This window comes from Lithobates pipiens, unplaced genomic scaffold, assembly GCF_037356315.1.
Source record: "Lithobates pipiens isolate NorthernLeopardFrog02 unplaced genomic scaffold, aLitPip1_a1.2 Scaffold_30, whole genome shotgun sequence".
In the NCBI taxonomy this organism is placed as follows: Eukaryota; Metazoa; Chordata; class Amphibia; order Anura; family Ranidae; genus Lithobates; species Lithobates pipiens.
The window spans coordinates 123,430,562-123,448,173 of record NW_027507791.1 but is presented as its reverse complement, the minus strand read 5'-3'; the positions used below and the strand labels follow the sequence as shown (position 1 = coordinate 123,448,173).

Here is a 17,612-nt window from a genome sequence, read left to right as displayed (position 1 = left end):
CTCCGACCGTGTGTACAAGGGCTAAGAGGGTTAAGGCAGTGCTGGAAAATAATGGTGGCCACACAAAATATTGACACTTTGGGCACAATTTGGACATTTTCACTTAGGGGTGTACTCACTTTAGTTGCCAGTGTAATAGACATTAATGGCTGTGTGTCGAGTTATTTTTAGGGCACAGCAAATTTACACTGTTATACAAGCTGTACACTCACTACTTTAGATTGCAGCAAAGTGTAATTTCTTCATGAAAAGATATAATAAAATATTTACAAAAATGTGAGGGGTGTACTCAATTTTGTGAGGTACTGTATATATAAAGTTTTAGGCTGAATTCAGACCTGTAATGGATCAAAAGACGCACAGGGCTCCTGTGCAAATTCACACTGGAACCGCAGCGCAGATATGTGAACCGGCTCCGTAGAGAGCCAGTCAAAATCTCCTGCTATTGCGGAATATAAAGGTTAAAATTTTCTCAGCCAAACTACATTACATTTGAAATTTGCGACCTGTTGCTTAGTATTCATGCACATCAGAATATGCACGGTTAGAAATCCACACCGAAGATACTGTTTACAAGGAAAAATCTTATTAAAACTTTCTGATATTTTTCCCTCTACCTTAGGTAGGTGCTAGATATAGTTTTGTGGAGCAGGTAAATTGAAGGAAGCCTAGCTGGAAACTAGGCCTGTTTGTTTTGATCTGTGGGTTGGGAGTGGCCTAGAGTAGGCTGGTGACTCACAGCTAGCTTCATCTTTCAGTTACCTCTCCTGCTTCTAGAAGGAAGGTGGGAAGAAGGGTGAATCTGTCTGGGGTGTTCCAAGGACCATTGACCAATCCCCAACCTGTATTGGCAGGGACAGGCCTCCTTAAATACCTAGAGTCAGCCCAGCTGGGCAGGAGTTGTTCGAGTGGAAGAACTGGCGATGGAGCATTAGGGTGCCGAGGCCTTGTGGGGAGCCCAGTCTGGGGGGGGGGGGGGTGACCTTGTGCCAGGGGGCTCGGAGCTCAACAGGAACCCCACACAACCCAAGGGGTGTCCAGAACAGGAGCAGGAGAGGACAGCGGGGAATACAGCTGGGCAAGTCTTCAGAAGGGATCCATCAGGTGTCGGTGAGTGACAGGCACAGTTGGGAGAGCTGGGAGAGGCATGCCAGAGAAGACTGGGAGTGTGCAGTCTGAGATTGATGTAGAGCTGTGGAAGAGACTGTCATGTTACTGGTAGTGAAGTCTGGCCGCTGCAGTCGGGAGGGCTGTCTTGGTCTGCAAAGGCCTGACTTGGATCAGTAGTCCACCAAAGAGGGCAGCTAGCACCAGAACTGTCTTTTGGTACACCACAGGGGCCCACGGTCCATGCCTGTAGTAAGGAACTTTGCTAAGGCCTGGCTGAAACCAGCGTTAGGCCCAACCATGTGCTAGCTGCGTCTGAACAATTGTGCTGGAGGAAAAAGGAGTGATAGGCTGCAGCAAGAGTTGTGCAGGAGGAGAGTATCTAACGTCCCAAACCATGCAAGAATCTTTTCTGGGCATCCCATGAATTCTTTACCCTATCCAAGTTTAATCCCTCAATAAAATAAAACAAAGCTGATAGACTTTTCATTATATGGAGTGACTGGAAGTGAATGCTGGGATGGGCAGGGTGGCAGGTGGGCCACATCACTCAGCAGCCCCTACTGGGGTACCACTACATATACAAACAACAATGGAATCACATTCAACTTTGAATGAGAAAAATTTCTTAAGGTGCACTCACACTGGGACTGGTTGATCTGAACAGTGCCCAAATTCAACTGCCCCCCCCTTCTCCCTCCCCTGGGATATAAGGAAATGTTCCCAGATCTACCTACATCATCACCTCTACTAACCAGACCACAGTGATCCCTATTTCTATACTTAGTCATCTTTGGGGAGTTGTGTTGTCTGGCATGGTGTACACTCACACTGAAGAAAATGGTACAGGACCATAACTGAACTGAGCCTGGTATCCCCTTTTGCGGGTGATGTCACACAAAGTACTCTTAATTGATGCCAACTGCAGCACTCATACGACACAAACGATCTGGACCAAGGGGGTGAATGGAACCCAAGATCGCTTGCCAGTGTGAGTGCATTCTTAGTTGATAAGCATTGTATCGTTTAAAGCTGAGCTCTATGCAGTTAGAAAAGGAACAAATTAATTCAGTTTTATAGTTAATATTGTATAATTTATTGTATACTTTAAATACAAGCAGTTTAAGGCTGATGGCACACAGGCGATTACTCCCTCCCTTTTTTGTTACAGCAATTCGTCACGAAGAAGAATGCCGACAGGAGGAGAGACCGAAGTGACTGAAAGACGGGCCGGTTATGCTGATGCTTCTCCTTTCAGCATCCAAACACACACTGGGGAAGTACAATACCTGTATGTCTGACCACTGTGTGACTTTTATTATGTTTTTAGTAATAAAGATTTGTATGATGTCTTATCAAATTTGTAACCTAAAAGTCTCGCTTTTGACTCCTTTTTATATGGGGGAGAGAGGGTAATACATTGTAATATTTAGATTGATAGCATGGTGCCCTGAGGGGGGGGGGGGGGGGGGGCGGTAAGAGGATCCCATGATTCTTATATTTTGGTACCTTTAAAGTGTTTGTTATAAAAAAATAAAAAATAAAAATGGATCCTGTCCCTTTAAAGCATGTTAAAAAGCACAGTGCTTGTGCGCTATAATTTGGCCCCCTGTATCACCTGAAATAACTGGCTAATCCTGCCTGGCTATACCCCCCCCCCCCCCACCCCCCACCCCCCTGTAAATGGACCAGTTTATCATGGCTGTTGAGCCCTGACACCGTGGTCAGTATACATGCCTCTGTCACCTTCTGTCTCTCCTGTCCTCCTCTCCCTGCCTGTCAGCTAGTGACAGTGCCCATCCCCTCCTGCTGGAATAACATCTAAATCTTCATACCATCCACAGTCTCCTAATCCTGTGAGCCCTTGTGTGTGTGTGTGTGATTTATTTAAAAAAAACAAAACAAAAAAAAACTCAGTTTATACCCGATTTCTGTGCGCCACTCACATGACCGACCGACTCTCTCCTTTTCCCCTTTCCTGATGACGTCAGCAAGGGAATTTCGGCCTTGCCCGCTGCAGCTGTCAGACGGGGAGAGGAGAGAGCCAGCTGGTCACATGAGCGCTGAGCGGCACTCAGAAATCAAGTTTATATTGCTTTTTTTATAAATCACAGACAGGGGCACACAGTATTAGGAGACAGCGCAGATAGTATAAAGATGTTAGAGTGGCTTAACAACCACTTTAAGTATAACTTAAAGTCGGGGTAAACTCCCTTGGTTGATTTTTACCTATAGGTAAGTCTATAATAAGATTAACCTATAGGTACAGTAAATATATTAACTTGCAAAGCCACAGGAGCATGCCCTCTGAATGAACAAAGTCCTGACCAGTGAACAGCGACTCCTGCACACATGCATGGGAGTGACATCATCACAGCTTGTCCAATCAAAGGACCGGAGCCCGCCAACCTGGAAGGAAGACCAGGGGAAGACAGAAGCCCTGTGAGTGGTGACAGCTGGAGGGCTCAGTTTTAAGGTAAGTTTAACATAAGAAATAATAATAAAAAAAATAAAGTCTGGTGTTTACTACCACTTTAAATGCAGCAGAGGTCAAATAGGTCTTCTGCTCTGCCCGTGTGGCAGAGTAGTGTAAATCCCAGGACTGGATGGATAAACAAAACAAACTATTTGGCAGGTAAAACAGCTACACGATATGTATTTCATCTGTGTAATTTTCTGTGTGCCTGGAGGTAAACTTTCATTAGAATCTTTGGTCTAATGCAGGGGTTTCCAAACTACGCCCCACAGGCCAAATGCAGCCTGCTGCAAGATTGTATTCCGGTCTGCAACCAGAATCAGTGGCCTCTCACATAGGTCTTTTGGCTCCCAGCCACACTAAGTTTGTGATGTAGAAGGGTTCTGATGGGGACCCTCATGTAAGGAGGAGTTTGATGTAAAGACTGACTTTAATGGGATCTTCCATGGGCTTTTGGAATTTCTTTGCATTGTTTTACTGATGTTTTTTCTCCGTTGTTTGTGAATGTGGATTACAAAAAAATAAATAAAGCGAAAGTAAAAAACGTATTTATTAATTTCAATTTTATTCATCAATAAAACTGGATCTTTTTGGCTTATGAATATTTGTAAAATATACAATGTGGCCTTCATACTGAAAAGTTAGGAGACCACTGGTCCAACATGTTTTTAAAAATAATTAATTTCTTAATAAAAAAATTGACCATTGTAATGTCTTTCCCCAACTTACCAATACCTTTGAGTATTACGGTACTTGCCAGCCTTGTGAACAATCAAAACTTAATATTGAGAGGAATGATCTTTTGTCTCAAAATTAGTAAAAATTGTCCGTGCTGAAAAAAATCATGGAAAATCTGTTTTGTTGAGAACAGATTTCCTCTGGACTTGATCATGTAACCTTCAATGACAGCCTTCAAAATTTTCCACTCGCCTACTCGCATTTTGCGATTGGAAAATGAGGGCTTGTGATCTGGGATGCCTGCCTGGGAAGAGGGGGAGGGGGGTTGCAGTGTTGATCAGGAGCCGTTTAACCAGTGATCGCCCCGGGGAGGAAGAGAAGAGCCGCAGGATAGCACGCTGTTACCCGCGCTTACATTATAATTGTCACCGCTCAGCTTGGCAAGGCCCCGCCTCTACCTGACCTGCGCCAGTGATAGACAGAACGCTGGTCCAATGCTGTGATGCTTTCTGTCTATCACAGGCGCAGGTCAGGAGGAGGCGGAGCTGTGTCAAGCTATACGTGGCAATTATAATGTAAGCGCCGGTAACAGTGTGCTCTCCTCTTCCTCCAGCCATGCATTCCTCTGCCCAGGCGAGGCTGCAATGGGCACAGTGTGGCTGCAATGATCGCATTAAGGCTGAAATGGGTACAGTATGGCTGAAATGGGCACAGTGAGGCTGCAATGGTGGGCACAGGGAGGCTGCAATGGTGGGCACAGGGAGGCTGCAATGGTGGGCACAGGGAGGCTGCAATGGTGGGCACAGGGAGGCTGCAATGGTGGGCACAGTGAGGCTGCACTAATAAAGTTGTTGTTAATATTTATAATATTTTGGCATAAAACATTTAAGTGCCATTTTAATAGATAATTTATGAGGGCGTGTCTAGGGGCGGAATTAGGTGTGGGGCAGGGTAGGGATTGAGTGAGGCACTGGTGGCGATTAACCTTTGAGGCCTGGCTAGTAGCTCAGGACTTGAAATTTGGAGCCCTGTTCAATGCTATGAGAAATGTTTTTGGACTTTTTGGATTCTGTCAGAAACAGAATTCAGTGTCATTGAAGGAATACTTAGTTAAATGGTTTGCTTCGTTTCATGCTTTCTAATTTATGTCTGTGTTGTCAAATCATTTGATCTTTTTACTTTTTTCTTTGTTAATAGATCTTGCTGTAGGCAGTTGCCCTTTAAGGGGGCTCAGGGAAGCACAGACATGGGAGAGTGGATTTAGAGGATCTCACCCACAGAGCTGCAGAAGGCTGTGCAGGAAGTGTATATTTCTGAGCCCAGGAGTACAGGTGTTTGAGTGCCAGTCAATGATAGGCTGAGGCTGTATGCTGGTATTTGCATGTGCGGTTACCAGCATACAACTACAGCCTGTCATTGATTTAAATAGGCGGCTGAACACAAAATGTGTACTCCCTAGTGGAGAAACATTCCCTTTAATTCACTTTGTTTGGCCCTTTGCAGCTGTGTGAAGAAGTCCTAATCTTAAGCAATTTCGTGTAACACGCAGTCTTCATCTTTGGTTTTCAATGCATTTAAAAAAGTTCTTGACACTCTCCCATAATAAAATTGTAATCTCTGACAGCCGTTTAAATTATTAAACACAAAGTGATGTCAGGAAGCAAGGATTAAGCACTGTGTGTGAAACGCATCTGCTGAACAGTGTAGATCCCTCGTGTGTCGTGTTTTTAACCTTTGATTTTACAATAGACCAGTACATTTTTCTTCATCTCTGGATGTGCCGCTTTTTCTTTTTGTTGCATCGACATCAGAGCACACTTGAAGCCCCTATATCTAGTAAGGGGAGCAACATCGTTATAAGGTAAAGAAAGACAGCCAAGTTTGTCACATCTCTTGCAGAGATAATCTACATGCACTTCCATTGTAACAAGCAAAACGCTCATCATTAGAAGGGTAAAATACTACTTCTATAAGGGGTCTCCAATCTTTCTAAACAGGGCAGATTACTGTCCTTTAGACTTTAGGGGGGCTGGTCTGTGGGAGTAGAAAATGCCCCATCATTGGTATTAGTGGGAAGAATCGTGCCTTATTGTTGGTATCAATGGGAGGAATAGTGCCCCATTGTTGGTATCCGTGAGAGAAATTATGCTCCATATTTGGGGTCAGTAATTGAGCCCCAATGTCAGGACTGTGAGTGCTCCTGTTGCAGCATCTTGGTTTTGGCTGTGGCATTCTACTTGTCTGTCTATCCACCTGCAAGGTGATTGTGGCCAGTCTCTGGGTGGAAACCAAACCTAAATTTAAGCCAGCCAAGTCTGCAGTCTCGTGCTTGTGATATTGCATTGGTAAGACATGTTCCAAGCTCCCTGTCTGTCTGCCCTGCTGTACTAGTTTAGATTCCCTCATTGATAACCTCGGATCGGATATTGACTACTCTCTGAACTCTGTCTGCCTTTTCACTGGGATTTGTCGCTAATTATTCTGACCCTCACCTGTCTTGTACCTGGACTGTCATTGAACCTCATTGCCTGTCTGTCAACCGCAAGTACCCGTTTGCTGGGCTGAGTTGATGCCTGCCCCAGCATGGCAGCCAGACACTATAGCATTGTGCATAAGTCCTGGAGAACAACGGAGTACCAGCAGGCCTGCATGCCTTATGGGAAAGGGGGCTGCTAAAGGTGAAGAACACTGCTTGGTCCTGGAAAAGAATGTATTCAAGGAATAGTTCTAGAATCACATGTGTAATTATGTCTTCAATTACCTTAACCTGTCAGGTTTTTGTTGCTGGGAAACTCCCTCTCTAATGTGAAAGCACAGGGATGTGTTTTACAAAATGGCCATTGCCCTGTTATAGCTTTGGGAGTCCAAAGTTGGCAGAGCACAATAAAAATAGGGGAAAAGCAAACAAAAAAAAAGTAGGACAGTCTGGTCATGTGACCTGTATTTACTGCTGCATTAGCAATAGCTATTCAGCCCTTAAAAGTCGGAACTAAAAATTTCAAAGCCATAGGGGATTTCCAGTAGCTGTAAGATTTCAGAAATAGTTTTCCTCGTTTCTTGTGTTCAAGTCATCTGTTTTGCATGCAGAATCATATCACAATTTGAATATTAACTAAACCATAAATGGAGGAATTTATGAAAACTGGAGCAGAAAGAATCCAGAGCAGCATGGCATCCAATCAGCTTCTCTCTTCAGCTTGCTCAATTAAAGTGAAGCTAAAGTTTAAAAAGAAATAACTGTGAGCAGACAGGCTCTTTACTGCAGTAGAGACATGCAGCCCACTTTCACATTGGGCCAATTTGACATGTCAAATCAGAGCCTATTGCCGGCAACACGCCATCCGAATCAGTGCAACGTCGACTTTGTGGCCCTATTTCTAAAAGGTAGTTTCTGCACTACTTTTGGCGACTTCAGGGGCGATTTCCATAGACATCTGTGCATGAACCCACACAGGTGTCTGTCAAACCTCCCCCAGAATCAGACTGAAATGCTGCTTTGAGATTTCAAACCCGCATTCAGTGTGAACCTAGGCACAAGGGGGGTTATTTATGAAAGGCAAATCCACTTTGTACTGCAAGTGCACTTGAAAGTGCAGTTTCTCTAAATCTAAGGGGTCTCTGAAATGGGTGGAAGCTCTGCTGATTTTATCATCCAATCATGTGTAAGCTAAAATGCTGTTTTTTTATTTTCCTTGCATGTCCCCTTCAGCTCTACAGCGACTTTACTTCCAAGTGCACTTGCAGTGCAAAGTGGATTTGCCTTTCGTAAATAACCCCCAATGTCTCTTCTGCAATAAAATAAACTGACCTACCTGCTCACAGTCTTCTGCAGACTGAACACTGAGCTGCTCATGTGTAGCTCAGTTTACATTCTGCAACAGTGCATATGTTATGGGATGACTGCACACTTGTGCATGCAGTGGAGTGACATCATCCCACATTGGGGAATTTAAAAAAGCAAAAGTCCCGCACCCAGAAAAAGCTGGGAAGAAGGTACCAGGGCAGACAATAAAACTCACAGGCATCAGACCATTGAAACAGAGGTACAGTATTTCACAAAAGTGAGTACACCCCTCACATTTTTGTAAATACTTTATTATATATTTTCATGTGACAACACTGAAGAAATTACACTTTTCTACAATGTAAAGTAGTGAGTGTACAGCTTGTATAACAGTGTCAATTTGTTGTCCCCTCAAAATAACTCAAGCACACAGCCATTAATGTTTAACCACTTGGCGCCCATACTACGTCTATTGACGTCATGGGCTTTCGGTGGTTATATCTGAATGATGCCTGAGGCCACAGACATCATTCAGATATCGGCGTTTTCAGTCGGAGATTCCCTGCACCTTAAGAACGATTATAGCGGCTGTTCCGCCGCTTGATCGTTCTTACGGGCGTCGGGAGGGGACCCCCCCCTCCGGTGCTTGTACCGACTCACCGCTTCCATCGTTGAGTCGGTCACAGGATCCGCCGGCCCCCGCAAGTTACCATAGAGATTTCCGGTGGAACAGATCGTCCCCGGAGTCTCTATGATCGTTCGGAGGCCAGGCGCGATGTTATGACGTCACGCCCGGCCTCTGTATTCAAATTAACGGCGCCGATCTGGCTAGGAAGCAAGGATCGTTTTTTTTTTTTTTTTTTTTATTCTTCCCAGCCTAGAGGTGAGATATGGAGTCTTATTGACCCCATATCTCACTGTAAATATGTCCGATCGTGCCATATTCCTATTACAAGGGATGTTTACATTCCTTGTAATAGGAATAAAAAATCATACATTTTTTTTTTTTTTTTTTAAGTGTCAAACTAAAAAAATATAAATAAAATTAACAATAAAAAAAAAAAAAAAAAAAATGTAAAGCGCCCCTGTCCCCGTGAGCTCGTACACAGAAGCGAACGCATAAGTAAGTCCTGTCCAAAAATGAAAACGGTGTTCAAACCACACATGTGATGTATCGCCGCGAACGTTAGAGCAAGAGCAATAATTCTAGCTCTAGACCTCCTCTGTAACCCAAAACATGTAACCAGTAAAAAAAAAAAAAAAAAATGTAAAGCGTCGCCTATGGGGATTTTTAAATACCAAAGTTTGGCGCCATTCCACGAGCGCGTGCAATTTTGAAGCGTGACATGTTGGGTATCTATTTACTCGGTGTATCCTCCTCTTTCACATTATGCAAAAAAATTGGGCTAACTTTACTGGTTTTTTTTTTAAGCATTAAACTGGTTTTTTTTCTGGAAAAAACGTGTTCCAAAAATTGCTGCGCAAATACTGTGTGAGATAAAAAAGTTGCAACGACCGCCATTGTATTCTCTAGGGTCTTTGCTAAAAAAAACATATATAATGTTTGGGGGTTCTATGTAATTTTCTAGCAAAAAAATTTGGAATTTTACATGTAGGAGAGAAATGTCAGAATTGGCCTGGGCGTGAAGTGGCTAAACCGCTAGCAACAAAAGTGCTTACACCGCCAAGTGAAAATGTCCAAATCGGGCCCCAAAGTGTCAATATTTTGTGTGGTCACCATTATTGTCCAGTACTGCCTTAACCCTCTTGTGCATGGCGTTCACCAGAGCTTCACAGTTTGCCACTAGAGTCATCAACACTTTCTGTTTGAGGATGCCTCAGAGATGCTGAATAGGGTTTAGGTCTGGAGACATGCTTGGCCAGTCCATCACCTTTACCCTCAGCTTCTTTAGCAAGGCAGTGGTCATCTTGGCTGTGTGTTTGGGATCGTTACGTTGGAATACTGCCCTACGGCCCAGCTTCCAAAAGGAGGGGATCATGCTCTGCATCAGTATATCACAGTACATGTTGGCATTCATGGTTCACTCAATGAACTGAAGCTTTCCAGTGCCAGCTAAACTCATGCAGCCTCAGACCATGACTTCCCATCACCTCCCATCTTTGTACTCCTCACCTGGTTGCCGGCACACACGCTTGACACCATCTGAACCAAATAAGTGTATCTTGGTCTCATCGGACCACAGGACATGGTTCCAGTAATCCATGTCCTTAGTCTGCTTGTCTTCAGTAAACTATTTATGGGCTTTCTTGTGCATCATCTTTAGAAGAAGGCTTCCTTCTGGGATGACAGCTATGCAGACCAATTTGATGCAGTGTACGGCGTATGGTCTGAGCACTGACAGGCTGACCCTCCCCACCCCCTCAAACTCTGCAGTAATGCTGGCAGCACTCGTACATCTATTTCCCAAAGACAACCTCTGAATAGGACGCTGAGCATGTGCACTTAACTTCTTTGGTTGACCATGGCTCGGTCTATTCTGCGTGGACACTGTCCTGTTAAACCACTATATGGTCTTGGCCACCATGCTGCAGCTCAGTTTCAGGGTCTTGGCAATCTTCTTATAGCCTAGGCCATCTTTATATAGAACAACAATTTTTTTTTCAGATCCTCAGAGTTTTCTGCCATGAGGTGCCATGTTGAACTTCCAGTGACCAGTATGAGAAAGTGAGAGTGATAACACCAAATTTAACAAACCAGCTCCCCATTCACACCTGAGACCTTGTAACACTAATGAGTCACATGACACCTGGGTGGACAAATTGATAATTGGGCCCAATTTGGACATTTTCACTTTGTTGCCAGTGGTTTAGATATTATTGGCTGTGTATTGAGTCATTTTGAGAGAACAGCAAATTTACACTGTTATACAAGCTGTACACTCACTAATTTACATTGTAGCTAAGTGTAATTTCTTCAGTGTTGTCACATGAAAAGATATCATAAAATGTTTACAAAAATGTACTTACTTTTGTGAGATATCGTAAGGATCTTGGACTTTAGCTCTGCTTTGAAACTAAAAGATAGAAGCTGATTGGTTGCCATGCACATCTGCTCAACATTCTGGCTCCTCCAATTTTCAATACAAATCCCTTAATGTATGTCTATGAGGGCTTCCATCCAAGTCTAAAGGGGAAAAAAAAGGTTGGCATCCTCTTCAGCTTTTATTCCCATCGCACTGTTCACTTTTTATTTTTTTTAACTTTATTTAATGTGCCAATAGCGACAATCTCTGCAAATGAGCGTGTTGCATTGCTTTGTGGTGGCATGTGCTGTGGTACAATGCCAGATGTCTGCATTTTACTGCACCTCTTGGCTGCATTGCAGTAAGGGGGAACATAGAAAACAATTTTCCCATGTGCCATAGCAGTGACTGGTGTTTATTCAGTGAGGGGAAAATGCAGGACCCCACACTGTGTGTGTGAATGAGCCCTGAGTTTTTATTAGTTTTCATGACAGAACTGATGACGCTCATACGACAGGACCACAAGACACCTTTTGCTTTGAGCCGATATGAACGTAAAGTTAAATTTAACCCCTTCTTGTTCAGTCTCAGCAACCCTTTATAAGAGAATCTACAGCTGGGGGGGGTCAGGATCACGTGACCACTATGATTAGCTGTTACAGTGGTCACATGATAGGGAGCCAGCTAGCCCCCATCATTACTGAAGACTGGGAGATGTCTGTGACAACTCAGTCTCCGTGCTGCAAGCACAGTCTCAGCACAGAAACGTCATCAGCCTTTGAATCCATATGTGCAGTATGCGGCGAGAATCAAAACAGAACTAGATTCACAGAAATAATCACTTCCTCATCCCAGCAATGCAGCAGTTAAATCCTTCACCGGCTGCTGTCATCTTCTTCCCAGCTATTTTCAGCCTATTGATTGGCCTGACAGGGAATGACAACCTCCTGTGCATGCATGCAGGAGTCAATTATTCCAGGATAGCCAGATTGTGCTGGGAATGAACAGCTTAGTGTGCATTTAATAGAATACTTCAAGTGTGTGTGTTATTATAGAAGAGATTTAGGGCTCATTAAAATGGGCAATTTGTGCAGAGTAAGGTTGGGCTCAGGCATGTTCGCAGCTCCACATGCCCGAGCCCACCAGGAAGTTTACACTACGCAGCGCTAATCAAAGGCAGTGAGACATTTCCCAATCTGTGGCTGCAGAGATCAGGAAATGTCTCACTGCCTTTGATTAGCGCAGTGCTGCGCTGATTTTCTGGCAGGCTCTGCACGTGGACCATGCAAACACGCCTGAGCTCATCCCTAATCATGAAATATCTTACTGTCTGTGATCTGCGATACGCAATGTTGGCTTCCTGGCGAGCTCGGGCATGTGGAGCTGCGAGAGCCCCTTTTTGCTGCATCCCCCTTACAGCTGTGTGCAGGCAGCCTGTAGAAGTAGATGCAGCAGCTGAATAGACGCAGGTGCGTGTAAAATATTGACATGGATCTGAACCTACCAGGTCTGCATTCAGATAGATGCTTCCGCTGCTGCCTGTCAAATTATGACATGTAAACACATCGATGGAGCCACAGCATACACTCCTGTGGGCGGCCTGCACCCAGCTCTGAGGAGGATGTAGACTCTGCAAAAGTCAGGACTAGGGATGAGCTCAGGCGTGTTTGCATGGTCCACGTGCAGAGCCCGCCAGCAAGTTGGCACACCGCAGCGCTAATCGCAGGCAGTGAGACATTGCCCCGATGTGGGGCTGCAGCGATTGGGCAACTTCCTGGTGGGCTCTGCACATGGAGCATGCGAACACGCCTGAGCTCATCCCTACTCTACACAGAGGAGAGGGCTCATCGCCTGTGTAAAGGAGCTCGTAGCAGCTTTCTTCTGCAATAAAGAGCTGCCTGCTCTAAGTCTTTTATTAGTCAAGTTTAGTTTCTTTAAGGCATACAAATCAGTACTTGTGTGCGAAGGGCTGTCTAGAGCCACCCAGGGTGCACAGGTGTTCTGACTCCGCTTTGATCGGAGTAGAAGACCTGCACAAGTTACCTAGCAGTAAAAAGGGTTGCTGGTTTGAATCCCAACCACGACACTACCTGCCTGGAGTTTGCATGTTCGCCCTGTGCCTGAGTGGGTTTCCTCCGGGTACTCTGGCTTCCTCCCACACTCCAAAGACATGCAGGTAGGTTAATTGGCTTCTGTCCCAAATTGGCCCTAGTATATGAATGGGGACCTTGGATTGTGGGCTGCTTGAGGGTAGGGACTGATGTGAGTGTGCAATGTACAGGGATAGGGACAATTGTAGACACTCACTCAGGTTGAACTGGATGGACTGGTGTCTTTATCCAACCTTACTAACTATCGAACAGGTGTGATCTCCAGGGCACACATGGAGGTCCATTCTGCTAACCACCAGACATTGATGGCACCAGGATGCCTGCACATCCCTACATAGAACACCTGTGCATGCCAGGTGGCTGAAGACTTCCCATTGCTGGGAGTACAGATCAGTACACAAATGTGAATGAGGCCTGAGGATCACCCTCTTTGTAGATGCAGCAATGTGTTAGATGGGTACCAAAGGGCTCAATTAGTCCTATGGAGATCCCTGCACTGGGTGAGCTCCATTCACCTGAACAGAGCTCGGTACAAAGGAGTCTATGAATAGAGGAATAAGCAGAGCACAGTGCAGTCTCCTCATTACACTACAGACAGGTATGACAGCCCTGGACACACATACACCCAGCTGTCAGTGTACACTGAGCTTCAGTATGGGGCTCTGCCTTTACACACACCTTCCCACCCCCATATAAGAAGCACGAGCCCTCCCGCTCTTCTATGACCAGCACAGCCCCCGTCATGTCACAAATCCTCTCATTGCTGCCCGGTTCTCACCCGTCTGTTTCTCCCGGATAGAGGACGCCATCTTTCCTTGCCTTCGCCCCGCCTGCTGCTCTGACGCCTCCAATGGTGACGTGGCAGCGGAGACGAATTCACCACCCAGGTAACCCGGGAGAGGCGGGAATTGTATTCACTTCTTCCTATTGGCTGGCTTTGGACGCCGACCAAAGACGTCATCTGTTTCTATGAAGCCGGAAGTTCGTGCGTTCCACGGTTTGAGTTCCATGTCATTCCTCCATGTGTGGTCACCGCCTTGAGCTGTCTGTGTGCGGTGTTGGATATATTAATAAATAATCAAAGAACAAATAGTCTGGAATTTGTTTCTTAACCACTTGAATCTCGGAGCCAATTTTTTTCCACAACACCTTCAAACCACTTTAATACGGGGCACTTCACCCCCTTCCTGCCCAGGCCCATTTTCAGCGCTGTCGCCCTTTGAATGACAAGTGTGTGGGCATGCAGCTGTAACCAAATTCCATTATTTGGAGAGAGATTGCTTTTGGTGGTATTTAACCACTTCAGCCCCAGAACGTTTTACCCACTTCCTGACCAGGCCATTTTTTGCGATTAGGCACTGCGTCATTTAACTGACAATTGTGCGGTCATGCGACGCTGTACCCAAACACAATTGTTGTCCTTTTTTTCCCACAAATAGTGCTTTCTTTTGGCGGTATTTGATCTCTGCTTTTTTTTTTTGTGCTATAAACAAAAAAAGAACAAGTTTGAAAAAAACTAAAAAAAAAAAATAATCTTTTTAAATTTTTGCTATAATAACTATCCCCATTAAAAAAAAAAAAAATGTTTTTTTCGCAGTTTAGGTCGATATGTATTCTACATATTTTTTATAATGAAAATCGCAATAAGTGTATATTGATTGGTTTGCACAAAAGTTATAGAGTCTACAAAATAGAGAATGGATTTCTGGCATTTCTATCATAATTTTTTTTTTTTTTTTTTTTTTTTACTAGTAATGACAGTAATCAGCGATTTTTAGCAGGATTGCGGCAGAGAGATCGGACACTTTTGACACTTTTTTGGTACTATTGACACATATACAGCGATTAGAGCTTAAAATAGCCACTGATTACTGTATAAATGTCACTGGCAGGGAAGGGGTTAAGTGTTCCCTAGGGAGGGGACTGACTGGGAGTAAAGAGAGATCGCTGTTCCTGATTACTAGGAACAGCAGATCTCTCTACTTCCCTGACAGAACGGGGATCTGTCTGTTTACATTGACAGATCTCTGTTCTGCCTTTCTGAGGAGCGATTGCGCGTCACCAGCAGACATCGCGGCTGCCAGCCCCGTGTGTCAGCTCCGGCATCGTGCCGTGGGTGAGCATCTCCGGCGGCACTTGCTATAGCTCTTAAAGCAGCTGCTGTACAGCTACAGCGATTCCGGCAGCAGTGCCAACCTGCTACCCTATAACGATGGCGGCTAGTCGCCAAGGAGTCAATCACCACTGGGTTTTTATTTATTTTTTGCTAAAGAAATGAAAAAAACCAGAAAATTATGAAAAGAGAAAAAAGCTTTTCTTTGTTTCCATTATAAAATGTTGTAAATAAGTAATTTTCTCCATCACTGATGTGCACTGATGAGGAGGCACTAATATGTAGCACTGGTGGGCATCGCCAATGGCGCTGTACTGATAATTATTGCACTGATTATCAGTGCAGATCCCCACCGTCAGGAAAGCTGCATATCAACTCTAAGTGCCCGATAACAGGCACATCCTAGTTACACTGTGATCAGCTGTGATTGGACACAACTGATCACACGGTAACTAGCCTAAGTTAGAACTGCACGATTAATCGTTTAACCACTTAAGCCTCAGACCAATTTGCAGCCAAAGGACCAAGCCCCTTTTTGCGATTCGGCACTGCGCCGCTTTAACTGACAATTGTGCGACGTGGCTCCCAAACAAAATTGGCGTCCTTTTTGTCCCACAAATAGAGCTTTCTTTTGGTGGTATTTGATCACCTCTGCGGTTTTTATTTTTTGCGCTATAAACAAAAATAGAGCGACAATTTTGAAAAAAAAATATTTTTTTTACTTTTTGCTATAATATCCCCAAAAAAAAAAAAAAAATTATATATATATATATATATATATATATATATATATATATATATAAAAAATTCTTTCCGCAGTTTAGGTGATATGTATTCTTCTACACATTTTTGGTAAAAAAAAAAAAAAAAAAATCACAATTAGCGATTATTGATTGGTTTGCGCAAAAGTTATAGCGTTTACAAAATAGGGGATAGTTTTATAGCATTTTTATTAATATTTTTTTTTCACTAGTAATGGCGGAGATCAGCGATTTTTATTGTGACTGCGACATTATGGCGGACACTTAGGACATTTTTGACACCATTGTCATTTATACAGTAATCAGTGCTATTTAACCTCTTGGGACCCGCGCTATAGCCGAATGACGGCTACAGCGCGGATCTCCTTTTCCGGGACTACGTCTATTGACGTAGTCCCGTGCACGAGCGGCCGGCGCGCTCTGATCGGCAAGTCTATGAGACTCGCCTGATCACCGATCAGAGCAAGGGGTCGATCTCGACCCCTTATCACGTGATCAGCTGTCAGCCAATGACAGCTGATCATGTGATATAACGGAGCCAGTAATCGGCTATTATAAAAAAAAAAGCCGATCACCGGCGGCCGTGATCGGGACATCAGTCCCGATCACAGCCAGCCCTGCCAGTGCCCACCTGCCCCCTCATCAATAAAGATGATAAAAAAATAAGTGCCCCCCGTCAGTGCCACCCAGCAGTGCCCACAGTGCCACCCAGCAGTGCCCACAATCTGCCTCAACAAAGGTGCTGCACCCCAGTGCCACATATCCGTGCCCATCAGTGTCATCTACCAGTGCCCATCAGTGCCCAGCAGTGCCGCCCATCAGAGCCACCTATCAGTGCCACCTATCAGTGCCCATCAGTCCCATCTATCAGTGGTACCTATCAGTGCCCCTTAGTGCCACCCATCCGTGCCACCCATCCGTGCCATCTTATCTGTGCCCATCTTTGCCCATCAGTGCCGCCTTATCTGTGCCCATCGGTGCCGCCTTAACTATGCCTATCAGTGCCCACCAGTGCAGCCTATCAGTGCCGCCTCATCAGCGCACTTCAATGAATTAGAAAAATGACCTGTTTGCAAAATTTTATAACAAACTATTAAACATGATTTTTTTTTTTTTGCATCTTTTTTTGTTTGTTTAGCAAAAAATAAAACTCCCAGCTGTAATTAAATACCACCAAAAGAAAGCTCTATTTGTGGGAAAAAAATGATAAAAATTTAATTTGGGTACAGTGTTGTATGCCCGCACAATTATCATTCAAAGTGCATCAGCGCTGAAAGCTGAAAATTGGTCTGGGACTGAGGGGGGTTTAAGTGCCCAATAAGCAAGTGGTTAAATGCACTGATTCCTGTGTAAATGACACTGGCAGTGAAGGAGTTAACCACTAGGGGGCAGCGTAGGTGTTATGTATGACGTTATGTGTTTTTTTTTATTGTAGGGGGCGTGGCCTGGCATGTGACGTCACTGATCCTCCTTCCCTATAAAAGGGAACAGATGATCGGTGACAGTCACACAGGGAAGCACGGGGAGAGGTTTGTTTACACAGACCTCTCCTCGTTCTTCAGCTCTGTGATCCAATCGCGGGACACCAGCGGTTATCG

General features: G+C 44.5%; 1 protein-coding gene across 1 annotated transcript in view; it reads right to left on the bottom strand.

Annotated features, from left to right (window-relative positions):
* The window catches only part of SCFD1 (sec1 family domain containing 1), a 210,123-nt gene extending 196,060 nt beyond the window's left edge, over positions 1 to 14,063 (bottom strand). Inside the window, exon 1 of the mRNA XM_077464793.1 lies at positions 13,919 to 14,063. Within this exon, the coding sequence (XP_077320919.1) occupies positions 13,919 to 13,949 (31 nt within the window). The 5' untranslated portion in view covers positions 13,950 to 14,063. The remainder of the gene's footprint in view (positions 1 to 13,918) is intronic.
* Between the last annotated feature and the right edge of the window lie 3,549 nt (positions 14,064 to 17,612).